This window comes from Pelobates fuscus, chromosome 6 (genome assembly GCF_036172605.1).
Source record: "Pelobates fuscus isolate aPelFus1 chromosome 6, aPelFus1.pri, whole genome shotgun sequence".
In the NCBI taxonomy this organism is placed as follows: domain Eukaryota; kingdom Metazoa; phylum Chordata; class Amphibia; order Anura; family Pelobatidae; genus Pelobates; species Pelobates fuscus.
In genome coordinates, this window is record NC_086322.1 from 178,778,551 (window position 1) to 178,804,462 (window position 25,912).

Consider the following 25,912-nt stretch of genomic DNA (forward strand, 5'->3'; position numbering starts at 1 on the left):
CTCCCTCTCCCAAACCCCTTAGTAGACCTTCCCCTACTCCCCCCACCCCCTTAGTGGTAATCACCCTCCTCCCCTCTCCTTAGTAGTCCTCCCTCCTTACCCCCCTTTGGTGGTCCTTCCCCCCCTTAGTGGTCCTTATCCCCCCTCCCCTAGTGGTCCTTATCCCCACCAACCTCCCATAGTGGTCCTTACCCCCCCTCCCCTAGTGGTCCTTATCCCCCTCCCCTAGTGGTCCTTATCCCCCCCTCCCCTAGTGGTCCTTATCCCCCCCCCCCAACCTCCCATAGTGGTCCTTACCCCCCCCCCCCTCCCATAGTGGTCTTTACCCCCCCCCCATCCCTCCCCTAGTGGTCCTTATCCCCCCATCCCTCCCCTAGTGGTCCTTATACCCCCCATCCCTCCCCTAGTGGTCCTTATTCCCCCCCTCCCCTAGTGGTCCTTATACCCCCCCCCTTAGTGGTCCTTATAACCCCCCCCCCTACCTTAGTGGTCCTTATACCCCCCCTCTCCCTTAGTGGTCCTTAATCCCCCCCTCCCTTAGTGGTCCTTATACCCCCCCTCCCTTAGTGGTCCTTATACCCCCCCCCCTCCCTTAGTGGTCCTTATACCCCCCCCCCTTAGTGGTCCTTATACCCCCCCCCTCCCTTAGTGGTCCTTATACCCCCCCCCTCCCTTAGTGGTCCTTATACCTCCCCCCTCGCTTAGTGGTCCTTATGCCCCCCCCCTTAGTGGTCCTTATACCCCCCCCCTTAGTGGTCCTTATACCCCCCCTCTCTTAGTGGTCCTTATACCCCCTCCCTCCCTTTAGTGGTCCTTATACCCCCCCCCTCTTTAGTGGTCCTTATACCCCCCTCCTCCCTTAGTGGTCCTTATACCCCCCCCTCTCCCTTAGTGGTCCTTATACCCCCCCTCTCCCTTAGTGGTCCTTAATCCCCCCCTCCCTTAGTGGTCCTTAAACCCCCCCTCCCCCCCTTAGTGGTCCTTAACCCCCCCCTCCCCCCCTTAGTGGTCCTTAACCCCCCCCCTTAGTGGTCCTTAACCCTCCCCCTCCCCCCCTTAGTGGTCCTTAACCCCCCCCCCTTAGTGGTCCTTAACCCCCCCCCCCCCCTTAGTGGTCCTTAACCCCCCTCCCCCTTAGTGGTCCTTAACCCCCCCCTCCCCCCCTTAGTGGTCCTTACCACCCCCTTAGTGGTCCTTAAACCCCCCTCCCCCCACCCTTAGTGGTCCTTAAACCCCCCCCCTGCCCCCCCTTAGTGGTCCTTACCCTCCCCTCCTGCCCATGTAGCGTGGCCGGGCGGCGCGGAACGCGGGACAGGAACCTTTGTTTCCTGTACCCGGCCGCCGGCGGAATGACAGGAAATGCTCACTCAGTGAGCATTTCCTGTCATTCCGCCGGCGGCCGGGTACAGGAAACAAAGGTTCCTGTCCCTGGTTCCGCGCCGCCCGGCCACGCTACATGGAGAGACCGGCAGGAGGGAGCGCTCTGCGCTTCCCTCCTGCCGGTCACAAACCCGGCCGCCCTCCGTGCAGCAGTGCTGCGCCGCCTGGGGCTTGCTAAAGCACTCAGGCGGCGCAGCATGAGGAGGCGCAGCGGGGACAGGGATCAGGCGCCCCCTGGTAAGTTGCGCCCTAGGCGGCTGCCTAGGTCGCCTTACAGGTGGCGCCGGCCCTGTTGGCTAGACTACCATAAATCTTCCTATAAAACATGTAGAACGGGATTCTATAAACATATCTATAAAACAATTAACATACTGTTAACCTACACCTATATAAACTACACAAGAGCTGATCTGTTTAACAAACAGATATTAGCATTATATGTGAAAGTAGGTTCCCAGCCATCAAACCAATAATGAAAAACACATTAAAAATACATATATGAAAAACATGTAAAAATAAGATAAGAGGAAGATTTAGGTACCGCTCCATGAAGCACTGGGCTTCACATAATGTGTTAGTCGGTTAATCAAACCAGAAAGTGTTACCATTTTTAATGTTCCTACAAACTTAAAAACAACATTTAATGCAAACCTAGCTATTTCAAACACAGACTATGGAAAACCCCAACAGTTGAAGAAAAGGCAAATGATAAAACGTATTGGTACTCACAGTTTTCGTGTGGAAAGGAGTAGACTGTTGGATCTCCATGTCCATTATTCTATTGGAATTGGAAAGATCATTGCCATTTCTATGTTCATCCTCCCGGCTACTGTCATCAGACTGTTCAAAGTCATCACTGTCCTGGTCCATCTCCTCTTCGTCCTCATCTTCCACATCACCGGTTTGATCCTCTTCTTCATCTTCTTCTTGGTGCTGCTCATGCTCTTCAGGCTGATTGGCTGACTCATGGTCAGCTATGACACAGCTATTGTTGTTTTCTTCTAAATGTTCCTGCTGGGGGTCATTTCTCTCCACACTTCCAGGACCTTCATCATTGATCTCACCATTCTGCACAATGTCCTCACCCTCTTGTCGCAAATGCTGCTGCTGTTCCTCCTCCTCCACTACTCTGTCCATTTGTTCCTCATCTGCTTGGCTGGACGAAGCATTACCTCTCACAGAGCTGCCAGTTCGCCGTCTCTTGCTGCCCACAGACAGCAGTTCCTGATTCATTTCCAAAAGCCAGCTTGCTACTTCATGGACATTTGCTAGACTGCCTGAAGAAGCAAATGTTTTCACATTCTGCATTAAAAAGAACGAGAAAAAAAGTATTAAACACATGGCCTGGAATCACCTAGTCTCATACAATATCCAAGGGCAAAACTGGGTATAACTCATCTGTTTTTTTTTTCTGAAAGAAGAGCATTCTGTAAAATGTTGCCTTGAGATGTGTTTTATAGAATATGCAATGCTGTGTGGAGTAAAAGACAAATTATACCAACTTTCATTTGCTGCACCTCTCCTTTCCTTTGGTTTTTCCAGTCAATTATTGCTAAGCAATAGATTAATATTTAATTCACATTTCCAGTTAAAAGGATTTCTTACCACCTTCTATTAAAGGTTACTTTAAAAATTCACTTGTAGCCTAAAGTAAATAATATATTTTTGTAATATAAAATCTGTATAGCAAGAAAGAAACCTATATTACAAAGGCAGGCTTTTTATTAAGTGTTAAATTCTACACAGTTACAAAATATTAAAACGAGGAATCATCTTCACAGCAAGGTAGATGCTTGCTTTCACAGGTTAATCAAGAGATAGAATGGCCTAAAACCATTCAGATAGGGTCATGAAGGCCACTAACTGATTAGTATAGATGAAGCAAGCATGTTATGAGTTTTGGGGAGAAATGGCATATATTTTGAAAAGTATGTTATTTTAAATATTATTGTATTATGTTCATAACGCCAAGATCATTAGAACATTTATCTTTTTTGCTTACTTTTGTACCAAACTGAAGTTACAATCTGGTGCAACCAAGATATCCAGCACATCTGAAACTTGCTAACCTGGCCAAGGAAACCTCTTTATTACTGCATAGGAGACCACAAGTTTCTTTAAAAACATTACTCACTGCATCCACAGTCTTGCTGTATTATACTCACTACAATGAGCTGGTAATAGAACTTGGAGTGTCCCTTTGAAAGTAGTATTATAATGCATTAAAATACATTGGCTGGGGACTCAACTTTAGACTTGAGTGTCAATTTAATCAAAACTTTTTTTACAAAAAGAGATGAAGGTTCACTAAAAGCCTTCCAACATGGATGGGGAGTAGAGTAATACAACAGAAGAATTAAAGGAACATTGCTGTCCTGGACACAAAATAAATGGGAAGACCAGATGTCAATATTATTACTTTTATTTACTCTCCCAAATACCAACTTAACGCCAGGGCAGTGTAGGCAAATTAAAGTATTTTCTCTTCTCTCTTTCTCACACATAATTAATCCAGATTTCTGAAATTTTTAAATTTCCAATCTACAAAAAAGTGGTGGAGAAAATGTAAAATCCTAAATTCAGACTTGTCCTTAGTACATATCTAATCCTTCACTCTTACAGTGCAGATGATGAAAAGTTTGAACTCAATTTCCTCTTGCAGACAGCAATAGAAAGAGTAGAGATTTAGAGCCTTGTAGGTATTTTGTATTGCTGCATTTTCACAAAATATCACATTTCAGCTTTTGATTTTGTGTACCCGAGTGGGGTCTCTCAAATTATTTTTTACAAAGGACATAAACATTTCAGACAGGGGCTTTATATTAACATGGTAAATCATTAAACCACCAATTTATCAGGAAATTTTAAATTATAGGAACAAATTCCCTAATATTTCCATGTAAGCTATTTTGACCTTGCAAATCCCTAGTGAATTCCACACAATTCCCATTTTAGTAAATAACCGTGTAAGTGCATACTGCTGCTGCTGTCTTATTTATCCCAGACATGTCAGGCACTCCTCTGGGGAAAGCGGTCAAACATTTTCTTAATCACAGAGATGAAGTTATTTTGAAGGTAGAAATCTCTTTAAGATATAAAATTATCTTCCCTGAATGTCTGTTTCACAGGCTATCCCAGGAAAAATATCAGAAGTATACTACAGTGAATCTGCCAGTTTGTTTTCTGCAAAGTGCATGCATCTCCGAAAGTTAAGTATGACCTTTTGTTGTATTGTTGCCTTGAATGTCCCTTTAACAAATCGTTCTTATTAAGTTGGGGAAGAAACGAAATAGCAAGCAACCAGTGGAACGAAGATCCAATTATGGATACATATGATTTGAGAGTGTGTATTAGTGCTGTATTTAGAACATATTTGTGACCTTCTTTTAGAAATATTTTGTACTTCACTGACTCAACACCTACAATTATGTAAACGAACAGGCAAAAGACATTTTATGAGACGTAAAAGGCTCTTTGCAAGCAGGAAAGGAGGCGACGTGTCGCCAACTCAGTAGTGCTGATTTTGGAGAATGATTATATGATGTCAAAAATTTAATTATATTAATAAAGTATGTAAAGCTAGCTTATAACAGGAATCTGGAAGACACGGCTGACTCGGGTAGGTCTACTAGTTAGAGATGTGGGAGGTCCTAGGTTAGAGGAGTTCAATCATATAATTGTGATTACAAAAAAACAAATGTTAATATGCAGATCTGAGTCAAGGAGTGTACACGTTCACTTTAAAGCAGGATTTTATAAAAGAGTTGAAAATTACATGGTGTTGCTTAACTATAAGACTGAACACATATTGCAACATTGCTAGACAAAATGAAATACATGTAAGGAGAGAAAAGGACACGAATGGAAAACTTATACACTGCACTTTTAACTCCATTTAATGATCACTTCTCATGTTAATTTTTAAACCTTGCTGCTCTTTTCCACCCTCAGATGTACGGTAGTTTTTGGCTGGTAACATGTGATAAGGTTTATGTTGGTGAACTAGTGTGCGTGCGCGAGTGTGCTATATATCACGTATGCCGGTGGGTGCAAATATCTTGGGGTGTGCACTCTAACAAGCAAAAATGTAGAGATCCTTCCTCCATGACCACTGCAAAAGGCAGAAGTGGTCATGGACATTTAAGTAACCCTTTAATCTGGGGTGGTGTAGGTAGGATATGGGGGTTCATTTGGAGATACTTTATGACCTTGTGGAGGTAAAAGGTAGCCAGAGTTTGGATGCTATTAGCCCCTCCATAACCACACTCTTCCCACTGTCACAGTTTGGCAGACAGACTTCCATGTGACAGCTGAGTATGTAGGTGTGCTATTACTATTATGTGCTGCCTTAGGCAGGACGAAGCTCGGACACCTCCCCTAAATTAATTTTTCCCCACCCCTTCTTGTCAAGGTAGCACTTTGACTGACAGGCGCGCACACTTATATACACTAACAAACAATGACATACACACACACTCACTGATTTCAAACACTGATAGACAGACACACACTATTACTATTATATAGTAAACGCTTACTTTTGTTCAAGTCTTCAGCTGCTGGCTCTGCCCTTGATCTACCTGCTTGGCCAACATCATCAGAAAGTGTTGTTCTGTGCCAATCATAATGCTTTCACATAGAATTGGCTGAGACTGTCAAGGAGGCAGGTCAGGGGCAGAGCCAGTACAGTAGTCAAACGCAGCCCTGGCCACTCAGCATCTCCTCATAGAGATGAATTGAATAAATGCATCTCTATGAGGAAAGTTCAGTGTCTCCATGCAGAGGGATGAGGCATTGAATGATGAGTGGTGTGCAGCACTGCTTCAGGAAGAACCTTTGGCAGCCATCTGAGGCATGGCCAGTGAAGACGTCCCTAGGCTGTAATGTAAACACTGCATTTTCTCTGAAAAGACAGTGCTTACAGCAAAAAGCCTTAAACGACCACTATAGGTACCCAGACCACTTCAGCCCAATGAAGTGGTCTGTGTGCCACGTCCCTCTAGTATTAACCCTGCAGATGAAAACATAGCAGTTTTAGAGAAACTACTATGTTTCACTGAGGGTTAATCCAGCCTCTAGTGGCTGTCTCACTGACAGCCGTTAGAGACGCTTCCGCGATTCTCACTGTGAAAATCACAGTGAGAAGACACTGGACGTCCTTAGGAAAGCAATGAGTAATGCTTTCCTATGAGCTGTTTGAATATGTGAGCGGATCGTGCTGCGCATGCGCATTTGGAGCTGACGTCGGCAGGGGGAGGAGAGGTCACCAGCGCAGAGGGAGCCCGGCGCTGGAGAAAGGAAAGTGGCTGAAGGGGTTTTAACCCCTTCAACCCAGCGGGAGGGGGGCCCTAAGGGTGGGGGGGACATAATGACCCTATAGTGCCAGGAAAAAGAGTTTGTTTTCCTGGCACTATAGTGCTCCTTTAAGGGAATGATTCTACTCACCAGAACAAATACATTTTTGCCTTCATGTCTCTGCTATATCCTTCATTCTAAAATACTTCCTTTTTGATTGTTCACAGCTCTCTAATAGTCCCTCCCTCTTATGCTACTGTGTCTAATAACTGATGTACATGTCCTCTGAAAGTACAGCAACAATCTTTCATGGAGCTGTAGTTCTGATAAATGAACTGCAAATCCCATAAATTCCTGCTTCAAGCAGAAGTAAAGATGTACACAGTTAGTCAGTCCCTCCACTCGACACACTCTTACACAAGTAAGCAGTTTGTGTGCAACCGAGTAGGTCACATTTCTAATCTCTGCAAAACCGGTTGCCCCATCTGCTTATTAACTTTCATTGTTATGTGTGAAGTATGTTTAGTAGTACAGACTCCACAGACCTGAATCGGATGTTCCCCAGTGGCCAAGCTACTTCCTAATGTGTGCAATGCTTAAGGAGGATGAAGTAGCTTTGATTTGGCACTGAGATACTGATAATGGTAGAGATATTACTGCACAAACAAGAGCAGACTAAGTGAAATATATATAAAAAAACAAGTCCTGCGCTCACTCCTATCTCTCCTTGGCAGCAGCAACAACCACAGTACACATCAGCCCTAATACATACAGTAAAAAACAAATAAAAACTTACCTGCGCTCTCTCCTAAATCCCTATGTATATTTAAACAAATGGAGGTTATTTAGTTACTCCAATGGCCATCTGTCTCATTAGAGATATCTTTGCCAGAAGCTCAAGGAAGCAAGGTTCCTGGCAGGCGGGCATTCCCTCCAATGCCCATTGGAGTAACTAAATGAAATCCATTTGTTTAAATTTACATAGGGATTTAGGAGAGAGCGCAGGTAACTTTTTCTTTAGTTTTTACAGTAAGTGAAATATATATTGAGCAAGATGGGAATTGCAAACTTGTCCAGGGGAGGTTTTCCAAGAATCAAGCAATAAAAAGACCACCAAATGTTAAACAAACTAGCGCCAACAGAAAAAGTACAACTACATTTTATTTATGTTATATGTAAAAGGATAGAAATAGGTTTGGGAATAAATGGATTTAAGGAAGGCTAAAACAGACCTCTTTAGCTAATGTCAACACTGTCACTGTTGATATTCCATTTCTGAAGCACTCTATAAACAAAATGTTAGTCTTGGGGAAGGGTGCAATTATTTAAGCAAATGGAATGGAATAGGATTTTACTGACTGGATGAGCCCAAGTTCTGCAATTTTAACGTTGCATGTTCCTCTGCTCTCTACTTGGTTCAATGAGCCAATTGCAAGCAGTAATATGGTTTATGCTAACTGCAGGCAGGTTAAAGAACAGCGGCCAACAGCCAATCATTGATTGAGTTAGCTGTCAAAATACCTGCTAGGTGGCAATCCTAGATGGCATTGCATCTATAAGCATTCTTGGAGCAAAACTAAGAACACAAATACTGTGAACCCTAACAAGGTTTTTATAGGCGGTCATACCCAAGTATAATCCATCTCATCACAAAAAGCTAATGAAAGGCATATCACAGTAAATAGGAATAATGTTTTTGACTTCACTATGTGATGCATGGTTCAAGGATAGCTCTGCAAACATATAATTTCATATAGATCAGGTACATCAATACAAAAACATGAGCTACCAATTCAAGATCTGCAGTGCACAAAACCTTCACGGTAGTTTTATGTAACTAAACTTAACCTTAACCAAGTTGCACCTAGCGCTTATATACTTCACCTTAAGGTAAAATGCATAATGAGGTTGTACACAATTGTTACAAAAGCTGTCTCAAGCTTTTAAAAACTGGACATACAACATATCCTTACCCGAACCATAGTCAACTCTTAGACTCCACAATGAAAATCTCAGTTTGGTCTGGATTCACGTTTTGTTGCGGTTTTTTTTCCACAACAAACCAACTTCTTAACTGTTCAGCCCATGATATCTGTCACCAATCTGGCATATGCAACAAACAATTAATGGGGATATTGCAGAACTATGGGGAAACCCACAAGGACACGGCGCGTGTATAGCATGTCCCTGAAGGCATTTACATTATTGCCTAGAAACACTTCTAGTAGCAGTCACTCAGATGGCCACTCTATGAGATGCTGATTGGTGCAGTGCTGAATTTTGGGAAAGCATTGGATTGGCTGAGATCATCAAAATCGATTATCTCAGCCAAGGATGCGGAGCATGGACAGTGCCAACCGCTAGGAGCTGGAAAGGTATGTAAAATAACAAGGGCCACCTAAACAATGCTATCATCCCTTTAGTGTCAGGTATACATGTTAGTATTCCTGACACTATAGTGTTCCTTTTAACTAAAGCAAACCCAAAATTGGTGAATATCGTATTTTCATGAGTTTAGATGCATAATGTCAAAAATGTTTTCAGAGCTCTCTTTCTTTCACTTTGGAAAAAAATTTATTTCACTTCTCATGTGTTGAAACTGTGATAGTGTAGACCATGGGTCGTCAACCTGGTCCCTACCGCCCACTAGTGGGCGTTTTAGGATTTCAGGTGGGCGGTAGGGATTTCCAGGTTTTGACGACCTGACGGACGGGCGGGCGGGTGCGAGCCGGCGGTACTACTGTGACTGGGTACCGCCGTGACAATTTGCGGCCCCGGCCCGCGCGGCAAACCGCCGGGGCTGCATATGGAGGGGTCCATCGGGTGGCCCATGCTGTCAGGGCCACCCGATGGATGTGGATTGTGAGGGGGCCCGGTCAGCGCTGGGCGCTTTAACTGCGCGACTGGGCCCCCTGTGATGACATCGCAGAGCTGGGAGGAAGTGATTCCCGGTCACTCCTCCCAGCTAACACTGAGAGCCGCGCGGGAGGAAGACCAGGGAGTCAGAGTGGGAACTCTGACTCCCATCCACCTGAGCCACCACTGGACCCCAGGGAAAGTCACCCTCCTGAATCTAAAAGGTAGGAAACAGGAGGGTGACTTAAATATAATGTGTGTGTGTGTGTGTGTGTGTGTGTGTGTGTTTGTATGTATGTCTTGTGTGTGTGTGTGTGTGTGTGTGTCTGTATATTTGTGTGTGTGTGTATGTATGTGTGACTGTCTGTTGGTATGTGTGTCTTGTGTGTGTCTGTATGTATGTGTCTTGTGTGTATGTGTCTGTCTGTGTTCCTGTATGTGTCGTGTGTGTGTGTATGTATGTATGTGTGTATGTATGTGTGTGTTGTGTGTGTGTCTGTATGTGTCGTGTGTGTCTGTATGTGTCGTGTGTCTGTATGTGTCGTGTGTGTGTGTATATATGTGTCGTGTGTGTGTGTATATATGTGTCGTGTGTGTGTATCTATGTGTCTGTATTTGTGTATGTGTGTCTGTATGTGTGTCTGTATGTGTGTCTGTATGTGTGTCTGTATGTGTGTCTGTATGTGTGTCTGTATGTGTGTCTGTATGTGTTGTGTGTGTCGTGTGTATGTATGTGTCGTGTGTGTGTGTGTGTGTCTGTATGTGTGTCTGTATGTGTGTCTTGTACGTGTGTCTTGTACGTGTGTCTGTCTGTTATAGTGGACTATATAGTAAGTGGGCTACCTAGCTCAGCCTTCCTACTGGGCATTGCTACAAGGAAGGTTAAAAAATAGAAAAAAGGGAAAAAAAAGGTGGGGAGGGGAATTGAGGAGGGAGAGGAGATGAGCTGACGCACAGATGAGAAATCATATTATGCGCAAACAGAGAAGTCGTCTGAATATCACTGAAAGAGACCTTCGTTTGTTCCTTACGAAAATCGAACCAGATTTCAAATATTTAGTCTCGCAGCATCAACCTCAAGGATCTCATTAATCACTAGTAAAGGTAATTTAAATTTACTTTATTGTTTTCTCATTAAACTTTATAAAGTTAAAAACCTTATAAACCTGCATTAAGTAGAAATAAAAAGATAAATGTACGTACATTTATTTTTTGTAAAACACCCTCCTTTCTAAAAATTATTCAGCATTTGCGCGAAAACTGGTGGGCGGTAAGGAAATTTTTTTCAACCAAAAAGATGCATTAGTGGGCGGTAGGTAAAAAAAGGTTGACTACCACTGGTGTAGACAACATATGTAGACAAAATATATCAAATGGGCATTGAAAAATGCATTTATAAGTTAAAATCTGAGATAAATAACATAATATGACACAAACCTCAACTTGATAACAAAACAATATTATGAGTTAATTAAGAGCACTCTATCCTCGGATGCATGCCTGAGTTGCTACTCTAAGGAAATATGAGTATCCAAGGGCAAGGTAAGTCACATATGCACATTATTTATGCACAGATGTAGAGAAGCCACTTCTAAAATAATATCCAGGCAGACCAACAATCTATTACTGCTCAAAATAGACAAACCACTAATCAATCCACCAGCAGGCTACAGGCTCTATCTTCTGTTAGACAGTCTCTCAACTGGTTTTCAGTATATACATTAATCACAGTATAGCATCAAATAAATAATATTATAAATATCATTATTTAATTGTAAAGTAATATATATATATATGTATGTGTTTGTGTGTGTGTTTTTTTGTTTTTTTTAAATGTCAGCAGACATATCTCATGATTTCTGTGATAGTTGTTTAATGTCTAGAACTTTGCCCAAGATTTTTTGTTTATATTGAACCATTAATGAGGAGTGTGATGCAGTGAACAATTAAGAGCACGACTTAATGAGTAGTAACTGAGACAAGACTGCTTCCATTAGGTAAAATTTTAAATGTGAGTTAGACAAGCTTATCCAATTTAAGTCAAAAATGGTACACCTCTTATACTCTGTGTAAGGATTCCATGACGATACATTGTATTGGTACATAATACTAACCCAGACTGACGTGAAGTGGTCTGGGTGCAATGATCCTTAGGTTTAACCCTGCAATGGAACATATTTTTACATTACAGGGTTAAATTCACCTCTAGTGGCAGTCTTCATGAGAAGCAATGGATTGGACGAGATAATGAATGACATAAGAATGCTTGCTGATATCACTAGAGGCGGAGCTGGAGGCTGCAGCAGAGAAAAGATGTGCAGGAAAAGATGCATGTAATATTTATTGTACTCTTTTTTTTTTACAGACCAAAGGGGAGGTAGACAGAAGGGAACCTTTACTCTCGAAATAACAATTGGTGTATTTAGGACTACAGGTTCCCTTTAAGTGGAAATTCATAAAATAAATTGGTACTGCTATATTTTTAAAATGTTATTATGGGAAAACAGAAAAGCACACATAATTCTCAAATGGCATGCTATATTTATACATTTAATTCTATGAAAGAAAAAAGTGAAATAAACTGCACAATGTCAGAAATAGGACAATGCTTGCTCGAATTACCAAAAATGTGCTAAACTGTGGATATAGGATATAGAAATAAAATGCTTGCAACATATAATGAAACATTTTAATGCCCAATATCCTTTGTTGTACAATAGCATTTCTGCATTTATTCATTTTGAATTCTTAACAGAACCTGTATCAATTGTTCATTAACATAAAATGGCATAAACAGGCTGAGGTTTTTAAAAGTCTGCAACAGACACTTCTTCTAATAATGAAAATTACCGTGAAGGATGATGGCAGGGGAGACTGCATCATACTTATGGTGTCAGACTGACGTAGCACATTACGCAGGTAAACCATATGAATACCTTTATCGAGGGGTTATTTCCCTAAGCTCCACTGATCAGCAACACGTCTCCCCTGTGTCTTTAATCTTAAATCTAAGAGAAATCAGAAGGGTTCTAAACGGACATGGTTGCACCCTGCCAGGAGGAGGGTGGTCTTTTTGATTGCTTTGTGGCTCCCCAGCACAAAGTGAAAGGCTGTGCCTCTCACAGAGAAGCACTGCATACAATCTTAACTCTCCAACAGTATCATAGGGAAACTATGCTGAGCTCTGCAATTATACCTGCTTGCACAATAAACTTCCAACTACTTGGTACACGTTCTCTCAGGCTTTTGCTGGACACATAGAAATCTAGATTTTGTAGTCGTGAAACTAGAGTACAATTTGTGAAAATATGGATCAAGGAACACAACTATTTCTTCAAATTTTCAGAGGATAGAGTGTTTCTTTCCTTCATTCTGATTTCTGCCTTTTTAGGGAGATTTTCTATAGTTGTTATTTTTCATCAGTCTAGAATATAAAACAACTGTTAGCATTTAAAGAGCAAAGATTATTATACAAAATAATATTCTAAATTAGCGTGGAGATGCTGTATGTCAGCATATTGTGCCACTACAGGTGTTCATAAGCAGTAATGTAAACACTGCCTTTTCTCTGAAAAGACAATGTTAACATTTACTAGCCTGCAGGGACATACTATACACACCAGAACAACTACATTAAGCAGTAGTTGTTCTGGTGACTTTGGTGTCCCTTTAAGAGCTGTCTTGATAAACAAATGTGTGTAATCTTTCACTTTCAATTACCTTGTAAAATGATGTAACTCCCAGTTCAATACAGGAATTCTTTCATGTTGAAAGCAGTCAAGATCATGACAGTTTCTAAATTCCAAGCAACTGTCCTTGGAGGATTAGACATTCTATACCAAATGGCTTAGGGCAAGTTTGCTGTTTACAAATTATGGTTTTACACAGTTTTATATAAAATCTAAATAATGTGATAACAATCCTATTTGATCTCTTATAGATCTTTCATTATAGACATAATTACAATGTATCCTTTTTTTTATTTCAAAGTAAAAGTTGAGTTTTTTTCTAAGTAAACTTAACCCCTTAAGGACTGGACTTTTTTTGCGATGTTGTACATTTGCGACCAGGCATCTTTTTGACACTTTTGTGGTGTTTGTGTTTAGCTGTAATTTTCCGCTCTCTCATTTACTGTTCCCATACAAATTATATATTGTTTTTTTCAGGACAAAAGGGGCTTTCTTTACATACCATTATTTATATAATCTCATCTAATTTAATTTTAAAAAAATGAAAAAATATGATGAAAAATTGAAAAAAATACACGTTTTTTTAATTTTATGTGAAAAATCTTTTACTCATCTACAAAAGCGAATGAAAAAAACTGCTAAATAGATTCAAAATGTTGTCCTGAGTTCAAAAATACCCAGTGTTTACATGCTTTTTGCTTTTTTTTTGCATGTTATAGGGCTATAAGTACAAGTAGGATATTGCGGTTTCAAAACATACATTTTTAAAATGTATCAATAGTGACATTGTAACACTGTTATCTGTCATAAATTGCTAAATAACACCCCACATGTACATATTTTTTTAAAAGTAGACAACCCAGGGTATTCAATATGGGGTATGTCCAGACTTTTTTAGTAGCCACTTAGTCGCAAACACTGGCCAAAGTTAGCGTTCATATTTGTTTGTGTGTGAAAAAAGTAAAAAACTAAATTGAACGCTAATTTTGGCCAGTGTTTGTGACTAAGTGGTTACTAATAAAGACTGGACATACCCCATTTGCAATACCTTGGGTTGTCTTCTTTTGCAAATGGTATGCCATCATGGGGGTAATTCTCATTCCTGGGCTACCATACGCTCTCAAAGGCAACCTAACCAACCTGGCCATTTTCAATGTAAAATATTTGACCGATATATTTGACCCTGTAACTTTCAAAAACGCTATAAAACCTGTACATGGGGGGTCCTGTTCTACTCAGGAGACTTTGCTGAACACAAATATTAGTGTTTCTAAACTGGAAAATGTATCACAACAATTATATCATCAATAAAAGTGCTGTTTGTGTGTGAAAAATGCAAAAAAAATCACTTTCACTGACAATATCATCGCTGTGATATGTTTTACTGTTTTGAATCACTAATATTTGTGTTCAGCGAAGTCTCCCGAGTAAAACAGTACCCCCCATGTACATGTTTTAGGGTGTCGTAGAACGTTACAGGGTAAAATACAGTGATAGCAAATTAAATTCTCTGGTCTTTCGGCCTGGGTTGGCAGGCAGGTCCCTTAAATTGCAATCAATAAAATAACTTAATTATGTAAAAATATTACCTAAATACGCACGTAGAATTTAAATATATATGCATATTTATATATTTGAAGTCTACGTGTATATTTATATAATTATTTATGTAATTTTGTATATCGACATATGAATAGTTCGTATTCTTTTTATTTATTTAAATATACATAGATATATATACAATTTCATTCTAAGTGTATTTTGATATAAATATATATATATTAATATCAAAATACAGTTAGAATAAAATTTCGTATAGATATATAATTTTTTTTAAATTTTTTATTATTATTTTTAATTTTTTTAATTTAATTTAAATTATTTATTATTCGTATTTTATAATAATATATATATACAATATATATAGTTATTATATATATACGTGTGCATATTAATTATAAGTGTATTTTTATATTAATATATGTACACATTATTATAAAAATACACTTAGCATGACATTATATATATGATATATAGACATATATTATATAGGTATAATATATGTCTATATATCATATATATACACATATATAATAATATATTTTTTTTTTATTAACTATAACTTTACATTTTTTTATGATTTTACAGCAGCAGGGAGACTGCCTGTCAGCACAGACAGTCCCCCTGCAGGCAGAGACTAGGACACCTATTGTGACCATGTGGTCGCCCTGTTGGGCGATCACATGGCCCCAGGGGTCCTAAACCGCCATGGGGAGACTGTCTGGGCTGCAGGCAGTCTCCCCACACCGGGAGCACCGCCGATCGCCGCCGGGGGAACGACGGCGATCGGGTAAGTACATTTTAAATTTAGGACGGTTCAGGACCGTCGTCGGTCGGCAACGCAAAAATGCCGATGACGGTCCTGAACCGTCCTGCGTCCTCAAGGGGTTAAAGGACCACTATAGTCACCCAAACTACTTCAGCTCAATGAAGTGGCCTGGGTGCCAGGCCCCCCAGGTTTTAACACTTCAGATGTAAACATAGCAGTTTCAGAGAAACTGCTATGTTTGCATTGCAGGGTTAATCCAGCCTCTAGTGGCTGTCTTCCTGACAGCTGCTAGAGGCGCTTCCTCAACGCTCAATGCGCAAAATCGCATTGAGCATGCAGAATGTCCATAGGAAAGTTTTGAGAGATGCTTTCCTATGTGCGTTTTTAATGCGCGCACGGCTCTGGCAACGCATGCGCATTCGGCACCACTCGGGAGCTGACGTCGGAGGGGGAGGAGAGGTCACCAGCACCGAGGGAGCCTGCCGCTGGATAAAGGTAAGTGGCTGAAGGGATTTTAACCCCTTCAGCCCAGCTGGAGGGGAGCCCTGAGAGAGGGAGGGGTGGGGGAACCAAAGAATTATATAGTGCCAGGAAAACAAGTTTGCTTTCCTGACACTATAGTGGTTCTTTAAGAACAGCAACCAGGCACAGTTCAATGATAACTTAATTTCAATAGCCACCAGCACTACTAGGCTACTGCTTTCTGAGCTCAGTTAATAACAAAGCACATTTTACAAATCGTCACTTGTTAAATTAAGTTAATGAAAGCTGGCAAGATGACAGATAAAAAGCTGGAGCCCAGTAGAGGCACATGTTGCTTGAAGCTAAGCATTACTGTGAATTGTTACTCTGCAGTTTACAAACATGGGTCTCCTTTAGGACTAAATATAAAAAAGTAGATCTCAGGCATATATGTTTGTATTCTCTCTGTAACTGCATATGTGAGCAAAAACTTGCTTTTGTCCATTCTCAAAGTTCTCATATTCTCTATTTTTTGTTGCAATGCATTAACTTGTGCTCACTGTGCCTAGAGGGATATTAGCTCGTCCGGGGTTGCTGTATCTCTCGTGCAGAAAGAACATGCCGGCATCTGATATGCTTCAGAATTTGTTCTCTCTGTAATGGCACAAGTGAGCAAAAACTATTTTGAGACCTGAGCAGGTCCGTTTTTAGAGTTCTCATATTCTTTGTTTTTGTTGCAAATATTTTTTTCTTTTCTATTATTTGCAAAAGTGTATTGGCAACTCAATTTCCTAAGTGTATTATTAAAATCAGGGAATACTTTAAAAGCATGCACGGAGATACTCAGCCTCTCGCTGCTGTCCAAATATGGACAAAACACCACCAGAAAACACGCAGAAACAATAGACATACAAAATGTAACCCCTTTTCTGCTGAAGGGAATAACAGCATCATTGGAGTGTCATTAGTCATCTCGTAAGTAGAGTTGCGGGCTCTCTGTCAATTCTGTACATATTAATTTGCTGAGGGCAGTCAGCAGGCTGCAGTGTTTATGACGCTTGGTGTAACCCTCTAATGATGCTGCTGGAGGTGTATCTCCAACCCTGGCAGAGTCATTATTACATCATTTACCAGCACTGAACAAGAGTTCCAGGCTGGCTAATGTCAATTCTGTGCATATTATGAGCACATAATGTTATTCATTAGCTGAGAGCACCCAGCTGACACTCACAGCAAATGAATGAGTTGTGGGATCAGTATCTGGCTTCTTCTGAAGAAAACCGTTGCAAAATACTTTGCCCCATTCTCAGGGAAGAGCCAGGGTACTCCTGGCATCATAACCACTACAGGCAGCATCTATGCTAGATTTTACTATTTTCAGAAGAAAAGAAAAAAAAAGAACATCCCAAGCACCATTAAAATATCTGCTCATTGCTTTTGTTTTGGGCCAAAAAACAAAAACGAAAAAAACATGTTCCTATGTCCCTGTACATAATTGATTATGAAGTTATTTTGAACAGCAATATTTTAAAGGAAAACTATAGGCCTGGTCTGGGTTCAGTGTCCCTGCCCCCCTTAATCAATCAATGTAAATCAATGCAGTTCTAGAAAAAAAAAATCAAAAATGACATTGCATTACATTACATAGAGGCTACGTCTGCCTCTAGTGGCTGTCAGAAAGCCACAAGAGACATTTGCTGCTTGCTAGGCTCTGCATGAGGACATCCAGTTGGTTAAATACCCATAGGAAACCATTGCAGCAATGCTTTCCAATGGGGAGGACCTAATGCAATTCAGGCGCTTGTCGCACATGTCAGGTGACGTTGGAGGAGGCAAAGTGCAGGCCCAGCACCCAAGGTGGTGGAATCATGTGAGTACAGAAAGGGTTTATTAACCCTCTCTGAGCTCGGGGTAGGCAAGGAAGCTATACTTTTTCTCTGCATGTCCACATATTTATATAGCCAAAGTGCCATAAAACAAAAGAATGAACACTGAGCAAAGGGCCAACCCACAAAAAATTGTGACACTTGCATATCACCCATTGTAGAGTGCTACATAAATGAATAAATAATAATAATAAGATACAAGTTGTTGTTTCCCTCCCCCACCCTTCCCCCCCTCCCCCCCCCCCTGTAAAATTGCTCCTTAACATAAGACCGTATATAGTGGGCAATATTGTCTTTGGGGGGTTTCAGCAGCAGTTTAGTCATTGCATCCATTTATTATAATGAATGCATTGTTGTGGAGTCCTTAGCTATATATCACATAAACCTCTATTCTGAATCCTTTCAACAGAATACGAGTCTGCTGACTAGCTGAGTGACATCCTGGTCTGAACCAGTTCATTGCAAAATCTGGAAACCAAGCAAAGGAGGGACAATGCAAAGCTTTTATTTGTTTTTCTATTCTGTTTTTAATGAACTATCTATAAGATTAATTAACAAATAACGGTCACACCCAGACTTTTAAAGGAATACTCCAAGCCACTACTCGACAAAACCCCAGACATCAGGTAAACATGGCAACTAGGAGATTTGTCCTGTTGCCTGGTTGTTTGTCAACCCGCTCAGAGGCTGTGAAGCCAGCCCCCTTCACACCCCCATGGTGGATCTGTGATCTTCCTGCTCTGCTCCCTCTGCTTCCTTGCACACAGTGCTGTGATGTAATATCCCCGCATCACTGCACGGGAGCAGATAAAGAAGAGCTTGAAGAGTGCAGCAGCCACACTGGACCCCATGGAAAAGATCCACCTTTAAAAAAAAAAAAAAAAAAAAGTAAAACCAATAAAAAGTGAGTGTGTGAGAGAATGTGCGTGTGTGTGTTTATGTATGTCTGTCAGTCTATAAGAGAGTCTGTGTGTATCTGTGTTTGTGTGCGTGTCTATATATCTGCTAGTGTTTTAAATCAGTGATATGATATGATATGAAATCTATTAGACAGCCACTAGAGGGAACTTCCTGCTCTATAGCACAGGTTTTCTGTGCTAGAGCGTCGCTGGACGTCCTCACGCTGTGTGAGGACCTCCAGCGTCGCTCTATTCCCCATAGGGAAGCATTGAAATTAATTTTCAATGCTTTCCTATGGGTGCACTAATGCGCATGCGCGGCATTGCCTCGGCCACATCTCGGCCACATCTTCTACAGCACCCCGTACTTTTTATGGTACTTTGAAAATCCCTTCACCCACCAGAGTTCCTGCAATGGTTTAGTCACTATTTGGGTAACGCAGAGCACATTTTTTTCTCTCTCTCTTTTCAGATTTCAATGTAGCTCTTTTTTTTTTTTTTTTTTTTTTTTTTTTTAATCCTGACGATATTTAAATAATATATTTTAGAAACCATACACGTTTTTTTATTTAAATATGCTGGTTAATTTCTATATCATGTATCACATACCAACTAACTTTTATATAAAATAACGAGCTTTTGGAGAGGGGGAAAAAAACAGAAAAAAAAAAAAAAACACAGATGAACTGCTAAATGGAGCTAGGCTGTTTTAACATATATTGTGGGTTGTTCTTCAATTTCCTCGGAATCAGTCATGGCAGCTAAGTGAAAGAAAATCTCCCAGGCATGCTGCTGTGCTCTCTGCAATCTCATAATTACAGCATGTCACAGATGCACTTTTCTGTAGATAGGTAAACAATTACACACTCTGGTGCAAATAGTTTGCTGAATAAGAGCCGTGATTGCTGAGAGTTCTAAGCACAGCCACATTTGGTATAACTAGATCTTGATAACTGTGGAGTGATTGTCTAAAACCAATGTGAGAAAGGCTACAAAACTGGTAAACAAGTATACTTACAATAAGGGCTAAAAATATAATAAATCTTAAAAAAAAATAAAAAAAATTCCAAGCTCAAACAGTATAAAAATCAGTATCAAGAGAACACTCTAGGTCTAGGATGTATAACTTTTTCTGTGATTAAGAAATATTTGTAATAAAATCGCTGCATTAGATCAGAAGAATTTTGAAAATAACTTTGAAAATTTGCATTACCATGTTAATTAATGAAGGCATGGTAAGCTTCCTAGAATAGACTGCTTAAAGAAGGTAACTGTGGGCGCAGTGAGTATTTGTTTTGTGCATAAATAACCACTTGCCAGCGGATACTACACTTCCATTATGGACATGTATTTCAAGATTATCTACACAACTACGGTCTTTTATGTTGTAGATCACACAAAATGCAATAACATATATATATATTTTTTAAACAGTAGAATCACATATTTTGTGAAACTTGGAATTTGTACAGATGTATTTTGGATTAAACTGAAGAAAGCTGTTTTTTTTGGGGGGGGGGGTTAATCAGAAATGCAATACTATCACATAATGTATGTTACATAAAAATAAATCACATAAAATCAAATAAAACTGCAGCATATTTACCTTGTATGAAAAACAACAAAGTAAAACTACTACAATGCTGGTATATGCTTGTTTTTTTCCTATTTCTCTTTGGTAAGAACAGGAGTAGGTTAGTTGCTTGAGAAGTGCACTCAAAGTTTCATCTATAAATTACAAAGTACAGGTAATATTCCATTGTTGGACCTCTGCTATTCCCATTTATACGTTTTCAATACTTCAACTGTTCACATTAATAAATTGGTTCTACAGTAATCTAAGAGAATGCAACCTATCACAATTTAAGAATGTATTAATAAAGGGTGTGTTTGTCTGAGGCCGAGAGTACAGAGCTCTAAAATCAAAGTATTCCTAAAGACAGGCAATCACCTGGTTTCAATTGTGTTTAGAACAAAGCAACAGTTACTCAAACTATACACTAATCATCAAAACATGAACACTAAATTAAAACCTGCCTCCAGTGGACTAAGATTTGAAGCATATACAAACATCTAAACGTTATCATGAAATGTGTTCGCTCTTCAAAAACAGATCCTGCTTAAATAATTGTGTAATGAAACTGTACAACTAAAATGTATGCCACTTATCTATTAGGAGAATGATAAATGGCACTCTACAGACATACATCTCAGCAGTCTTTATAATTCATTAGACTGCTTTGTCATGTCACGTGACAACAATGTCCATCGTTGTGATATGGTAGAAAACTAGAATTAGCACTGAATTCCTCAAAAAGCTAGGTGCCCGCAGGAAATTGTTGGTACCCTGCTTGTAATAAGCTTATCTTTTTAACAATATTCAAGGGAGCAATAATAAATATTTCCCTAGTTGAGGCATTCTTTATGTTATAGTTTCAATAAATGAGCCCACTCAATGAAAAGGAGCAGGGTTGCATGCATAAAGTCAATGTAGAAAACTTAGTAGACTATCGGACAATACTGGGCACCTACTGCTTGTAAGAAAAGATACACAGTATAACTGGAAGAATGACAAAGCTGTAAGCTTTCAGTGTGAAAAATACATTTAAAAAATGATAGTTTCAAAGAAAATCAAAACAGATGGGTTTTTTTTTTTGTATTGTTACATATTCTTTCAAAAGAAAAAAATGTCAATAATTGAACTGAGCATATGTGATTTTGAGCACACATGATGCTTCTGCACGATTGAGAGAGACATCTTGCCCTGCTCACCTTACTTCCTGAAAAGGGGACAGTAACTTTTAATAATACACAGAGCAGGAAGGGGACAAAGCAAGAAAAAAAGTAAAGCTATTTTAATTCACGTCTCTGAAGGCATGGAAAGTTGATACAAAAAAAATCAAACATCTGCTTTTAGGTACAAATACAAATGTTTTAGCAATTGTTATTTGTTTTATTAGTTTTATATATATATATATACACGTAATATTAATATGCTGGTGATCCTTTACATAGCATTTGAAGAGGTTATGTTATGTATTCCAGGAAGTGAAGCTACTAGGTTTTCTCTTGAACTGAAAAAAGTTTTGAGAACACTTTCAGTTTCCACTTTAGGAGAAAGAATAACTTGCAGGGCAATATTTTATAACCGGTTTTGCTTTAACACAGAAATTCATCAGGTCTACCACAGGTATGTTTTGTGTTTATAGAGAAAATGTTCACAGAAGTACTTTCCCAGACTATAACGCAGCAGTCCTACAGTAATAAAATCCATTAGAGTTCTCCTGGATTCAAGCAAGCTACTGCATCTTTGGGCTGCCAGTAAATCAACTGATCCTATTACAGAATCAATTACTGCAGCACACTTCCACTGCAACACAGGCAGATGACAGCCAAATGATATTGGGCATGTCCTACAAGGTCAAGGGTGCTGCCACTACATTGCACCTCCCTTTAGTATAGAGTTAAGCCTTAGGTTTAAACCCTGCATGCCCCTCCAGAGTGAACCTCTGTATGAAAGAAATCTTTATGGTTTACCTTTGGCTGGCTGAGGCATTCGATGGACAGCCTCTGCAAAGGGTCTGATGTATAGCTGCAAGAAAGCAAATCGAAGCAGCAGGTCGAGCGGCCCAGCCTCTTCATTAAAGAAGAAACGATGCTGCAGCCACAGCCACACATTGACTTGCTCAGGAGATGAGTTCTTTGCTTAGAAACTAAGCACTGATATTGTCCCACATGTACTCAAGACTAGCTGGCTGCCTCATTACGCAGATCCCTGGATGAAATTAACACTGATCAATAGCACAGGGGGATGTATTTAACAAGAAATAAATTGTAAAAAAAAAAAAAATCTTGTTGTAGTCTAAGCCAGTGACTTTACTGCTTCTCTGAACAAAATGCAGCTTTTGAATCCTCAGCTCACGGATTGAGATTCGCAAAGCACCAGTGCATGAATGAGGTAAGTCTGTTTGCAGATATTTCATCTGAGCTATGTCAATGTCATTAGATGCACTGTACATACTGAGCATTGCAAACACATTCAGATGTACTTTCTCTGTCCTGCCCAGTCACGCTATGTCTGTTTGGACGTTATTGCTCTACGACCTACCCAACCTGTTTCCTCCTTGATAGTGAAGCTCTCTGTTCCAAGTGGCCAACAGGAATCAACCACTCCCCTTCTCTCTGTCCTAAGGTACCCTGTTCAAGAAATAGTCAATACCTGAAAGGAACTGCCTTCTTTAGTCAGGAAAATGGGGCAGTGGTTCACTACATGTGTTCATCCACTTGCCAATCACAGCAACTGACCTTTCCTGACTCCACTGTTCACAGGAGATCTGCCAATTACACACGGAGAGCACAATCCTACTCTATCCACCAAGCTCTACAGTAATTATGTGACAAGTACAATCCGGCATCAATAGCATGGATCCAAACATCCACACCATGCACGCAGGAACCTAGAGAATGAACTGCCAAACAAAGTCACATGATTAACCCCTTAAGGACCAAACTTCTGGAATAAAATGGAATCATGACGTGTCACACACGTCATGTGTCCTTAAGGGGTTAAACAGGAGGCATTTCAAATGTCACTTACAGATACAGCCATTACAAAAGGTTATTTTAGCAGTCTACAGCCAGGAACTCTTTATAAAACCAAGCTACACCATTTAATTTTTCAGCTACCAACAATTTGCAGTAATATCACCAATTCTATTTCGGTGGGATCCCTTTAACTAAGCTTTAGAGACAATATCAGAAAGAAAGGAAAGAAGACATCACTATGGCTGAAAACTAAAAGTGACACACAGCTATTATATCTAAATAAAAACATGGGACAGAGATAAAACCCACCCACCTAATCAAATAGCTGTACCATTTGGCATAAACAGATCAGTTAACCATTGCAGTGTGTAACACCTTGAAAGGGTTAAATGTGCTTGAGGACACAGAGGCAGGGCATGCAGAGGGTAAGAATGCTCTCTGGCTATGGAGACTGTGGTTGCAAATAAGCAAAATAATTCAGTAACCTTTTACTCGCCTGCTGGATATACTGTCTGCTGCATAGAATTTTAAATCCTCATTCATCTGCAGATGCAATTCAGTCGCTTTTTGCCAAGGCTTTTTTTTTTTCTCCCCTCCTTTTGCTGCCTCTACAGGGGCCTTTCAGCAAAAAGTGCCGATTGTGTGGAAAATTTAAAGTAATACCAAGTGAATTAACTTCACCGAGCTGAAACGAGAAGAAGGCTAACCAACTTAAGCTGGGTCCTATGACTGGAATGACTAGATCAGGATGCTGAAGGGTGTCCAGTGTTTACATTGCTTCTACTGTGCTGTTATAGACAGCTCTGGGTTTTATATGCAAATACTGTGTATCAAAATAAAAATAAAAAAATTAAAATTATATACAAATTTCCACTAGCCAATGGCAAGTGAAAATGTTGAGCCCTGAAATAGATAGACAGTCATGGAAATACTCATACACACACAGCTTCTGCTTACCTTAATGCTTTTGACTGCTACTTAGTTTGAGAGCATGGCTGTGAATTTAAAGCAACACTCAAGTCATCCAGACCAATTCATCTCAATAATGTGGTCTAAATGCAGGGGTCTTGTTATGTGTACTTTGTCCACCAATGCTTCTCATATTGGATTGGACAAAACTGCAGGCAAGCGGACGTATTGGGAGGTGCAGCAGGCGGCTGCAGCAGAGGAGTCTTGAAGCTGCAATCTAGGTGAGTAATCGTTATTTGAAGTGGCTCTGTTACCCACCATCAAAAATAAGCATTTCACAAGGATCTAATTTTTATGAAATACTCAGAGTGACTGTGTTGGAAGTTTCACTAAAAATTCCAACCCGTAAAAGTATAAACTGAGACAAACATATATTATAATATGTTACAATACTGTATATACAATACATGCATTCTAAGCAGTCATATGAGTCAAAAGAACAGTGTTAGATAATCAGAGGATGCATTCTCAAAATGGTAAAAGGTGACCATGGCAACATTTCAAACCAGACTGGATTTTATAGAAAGGACAAGGAGGCTCCTATTAGGCATATCGCTTTCTTTTATTCCTCAGCAGCAAAGATAAGATATTCATAGCAGAAAAATAAACAAATACCCTCAGAGGGTTAACCATTACATCACAACATCCTAGCCTATGAGAGCAGTCCACATAGCATATACTCCCATGTGACCTCAATCTACTCCTCTTTCTTTGTGCTGCTGCCTCAGCTAAGTATTACAAAAATATTGCTCTGCCATATTTTGCTTTATTGTGTTTTCATTGACTTTAAGTTTTATATTTTATTATTTTTCTTGGTGTTTATAGTGTTGTCAGTTGTCATTTTGGCACCTCGCAGGAACTGTTCGTTCCAACACGGCCTATTCTGCGACCGGGGCCACTCACGCATGCGCAGTCGCGGCTGCGGATCGTGGCAGCCATATTGTGTGTGGCAAAGCGTTTTGTCGAGCTTTCCTCGGCTCGCGCTGCTAGTTTAGGGGGCGGGCGCGAGCTGATTGGATACTTAGTAGTTAGACCGTAGTTTGGCATGCAAACCGGCCATAGGCACTAAAGAAGTTGCGAATGCTTCCGCCATTCTAGACCCACAGGGTGAACCCCTGTTTGACCCAGATTCCTTACAGAACCCAAGGTCAGTCGAATGGTACCCGACTGAGCACGTGGCACAATATATAGCTGCTAGAATCAGGAAACACCTGGATAAGGCCACAAGAAAAAAAGGTTAGGGCGGAATGCCCGCACCCTACGGTCCCCAACATGGCCTGCGCCACAACGGACAGACCCGAAATTCGCCCAACCCAGGTAAGCGATAGATATTGATTTTAAATGTCTGGATTGTTGTCTCGGTTGGTTATTATTATGGTCCTAGGAAAAAGTTACCTGCAATGTGCTTTATTTAAACATAACTGATTAGATGGTCTAATTTCAATCACTACTGTCTTGTCATCGACTATGGGCTTCGGCATCAACAGGAAAGAGGAGTAGATTGGGGTCACATGGGAGTATATGCTATGTGGACTGCTCTCATAGGCTAGGATGTTGTGATGTAATGGTTAACCCTCTGAGGGTATTCGTTTATTTTTCTGC

At 40.3% G+C, this 25,912-nt stretch overlaps 1 protein-coding gene across 2 annotated transcripts in view; it reads right to left on the minus strand.

The window, feature by feature from the left end:
* Positions 1 to 25,912, minus strand: part of FBXW7 (F-box and WD repeat domain containing 7) — a 205,975-nt gene that overhangs the window by 137,588 nt on the left and 42,475 nt on the right. For both annotated transcript variants that reach the window (XM_063458523.1, XM_063458524.1), the window contains exon 3: positions 2,110 to 2,682. In XM_063458523.1, coding sequence (XP_063314593.1) covers positions 2,110 to 2,613 — 504 coding nt within the window. In that variant the 5' untranslated portion in view covers positions 2,614 to 2,682. The remainder of the gene's footprint in view (positions 1 to 2,109; positions 2,683 to 25,912) is intronic.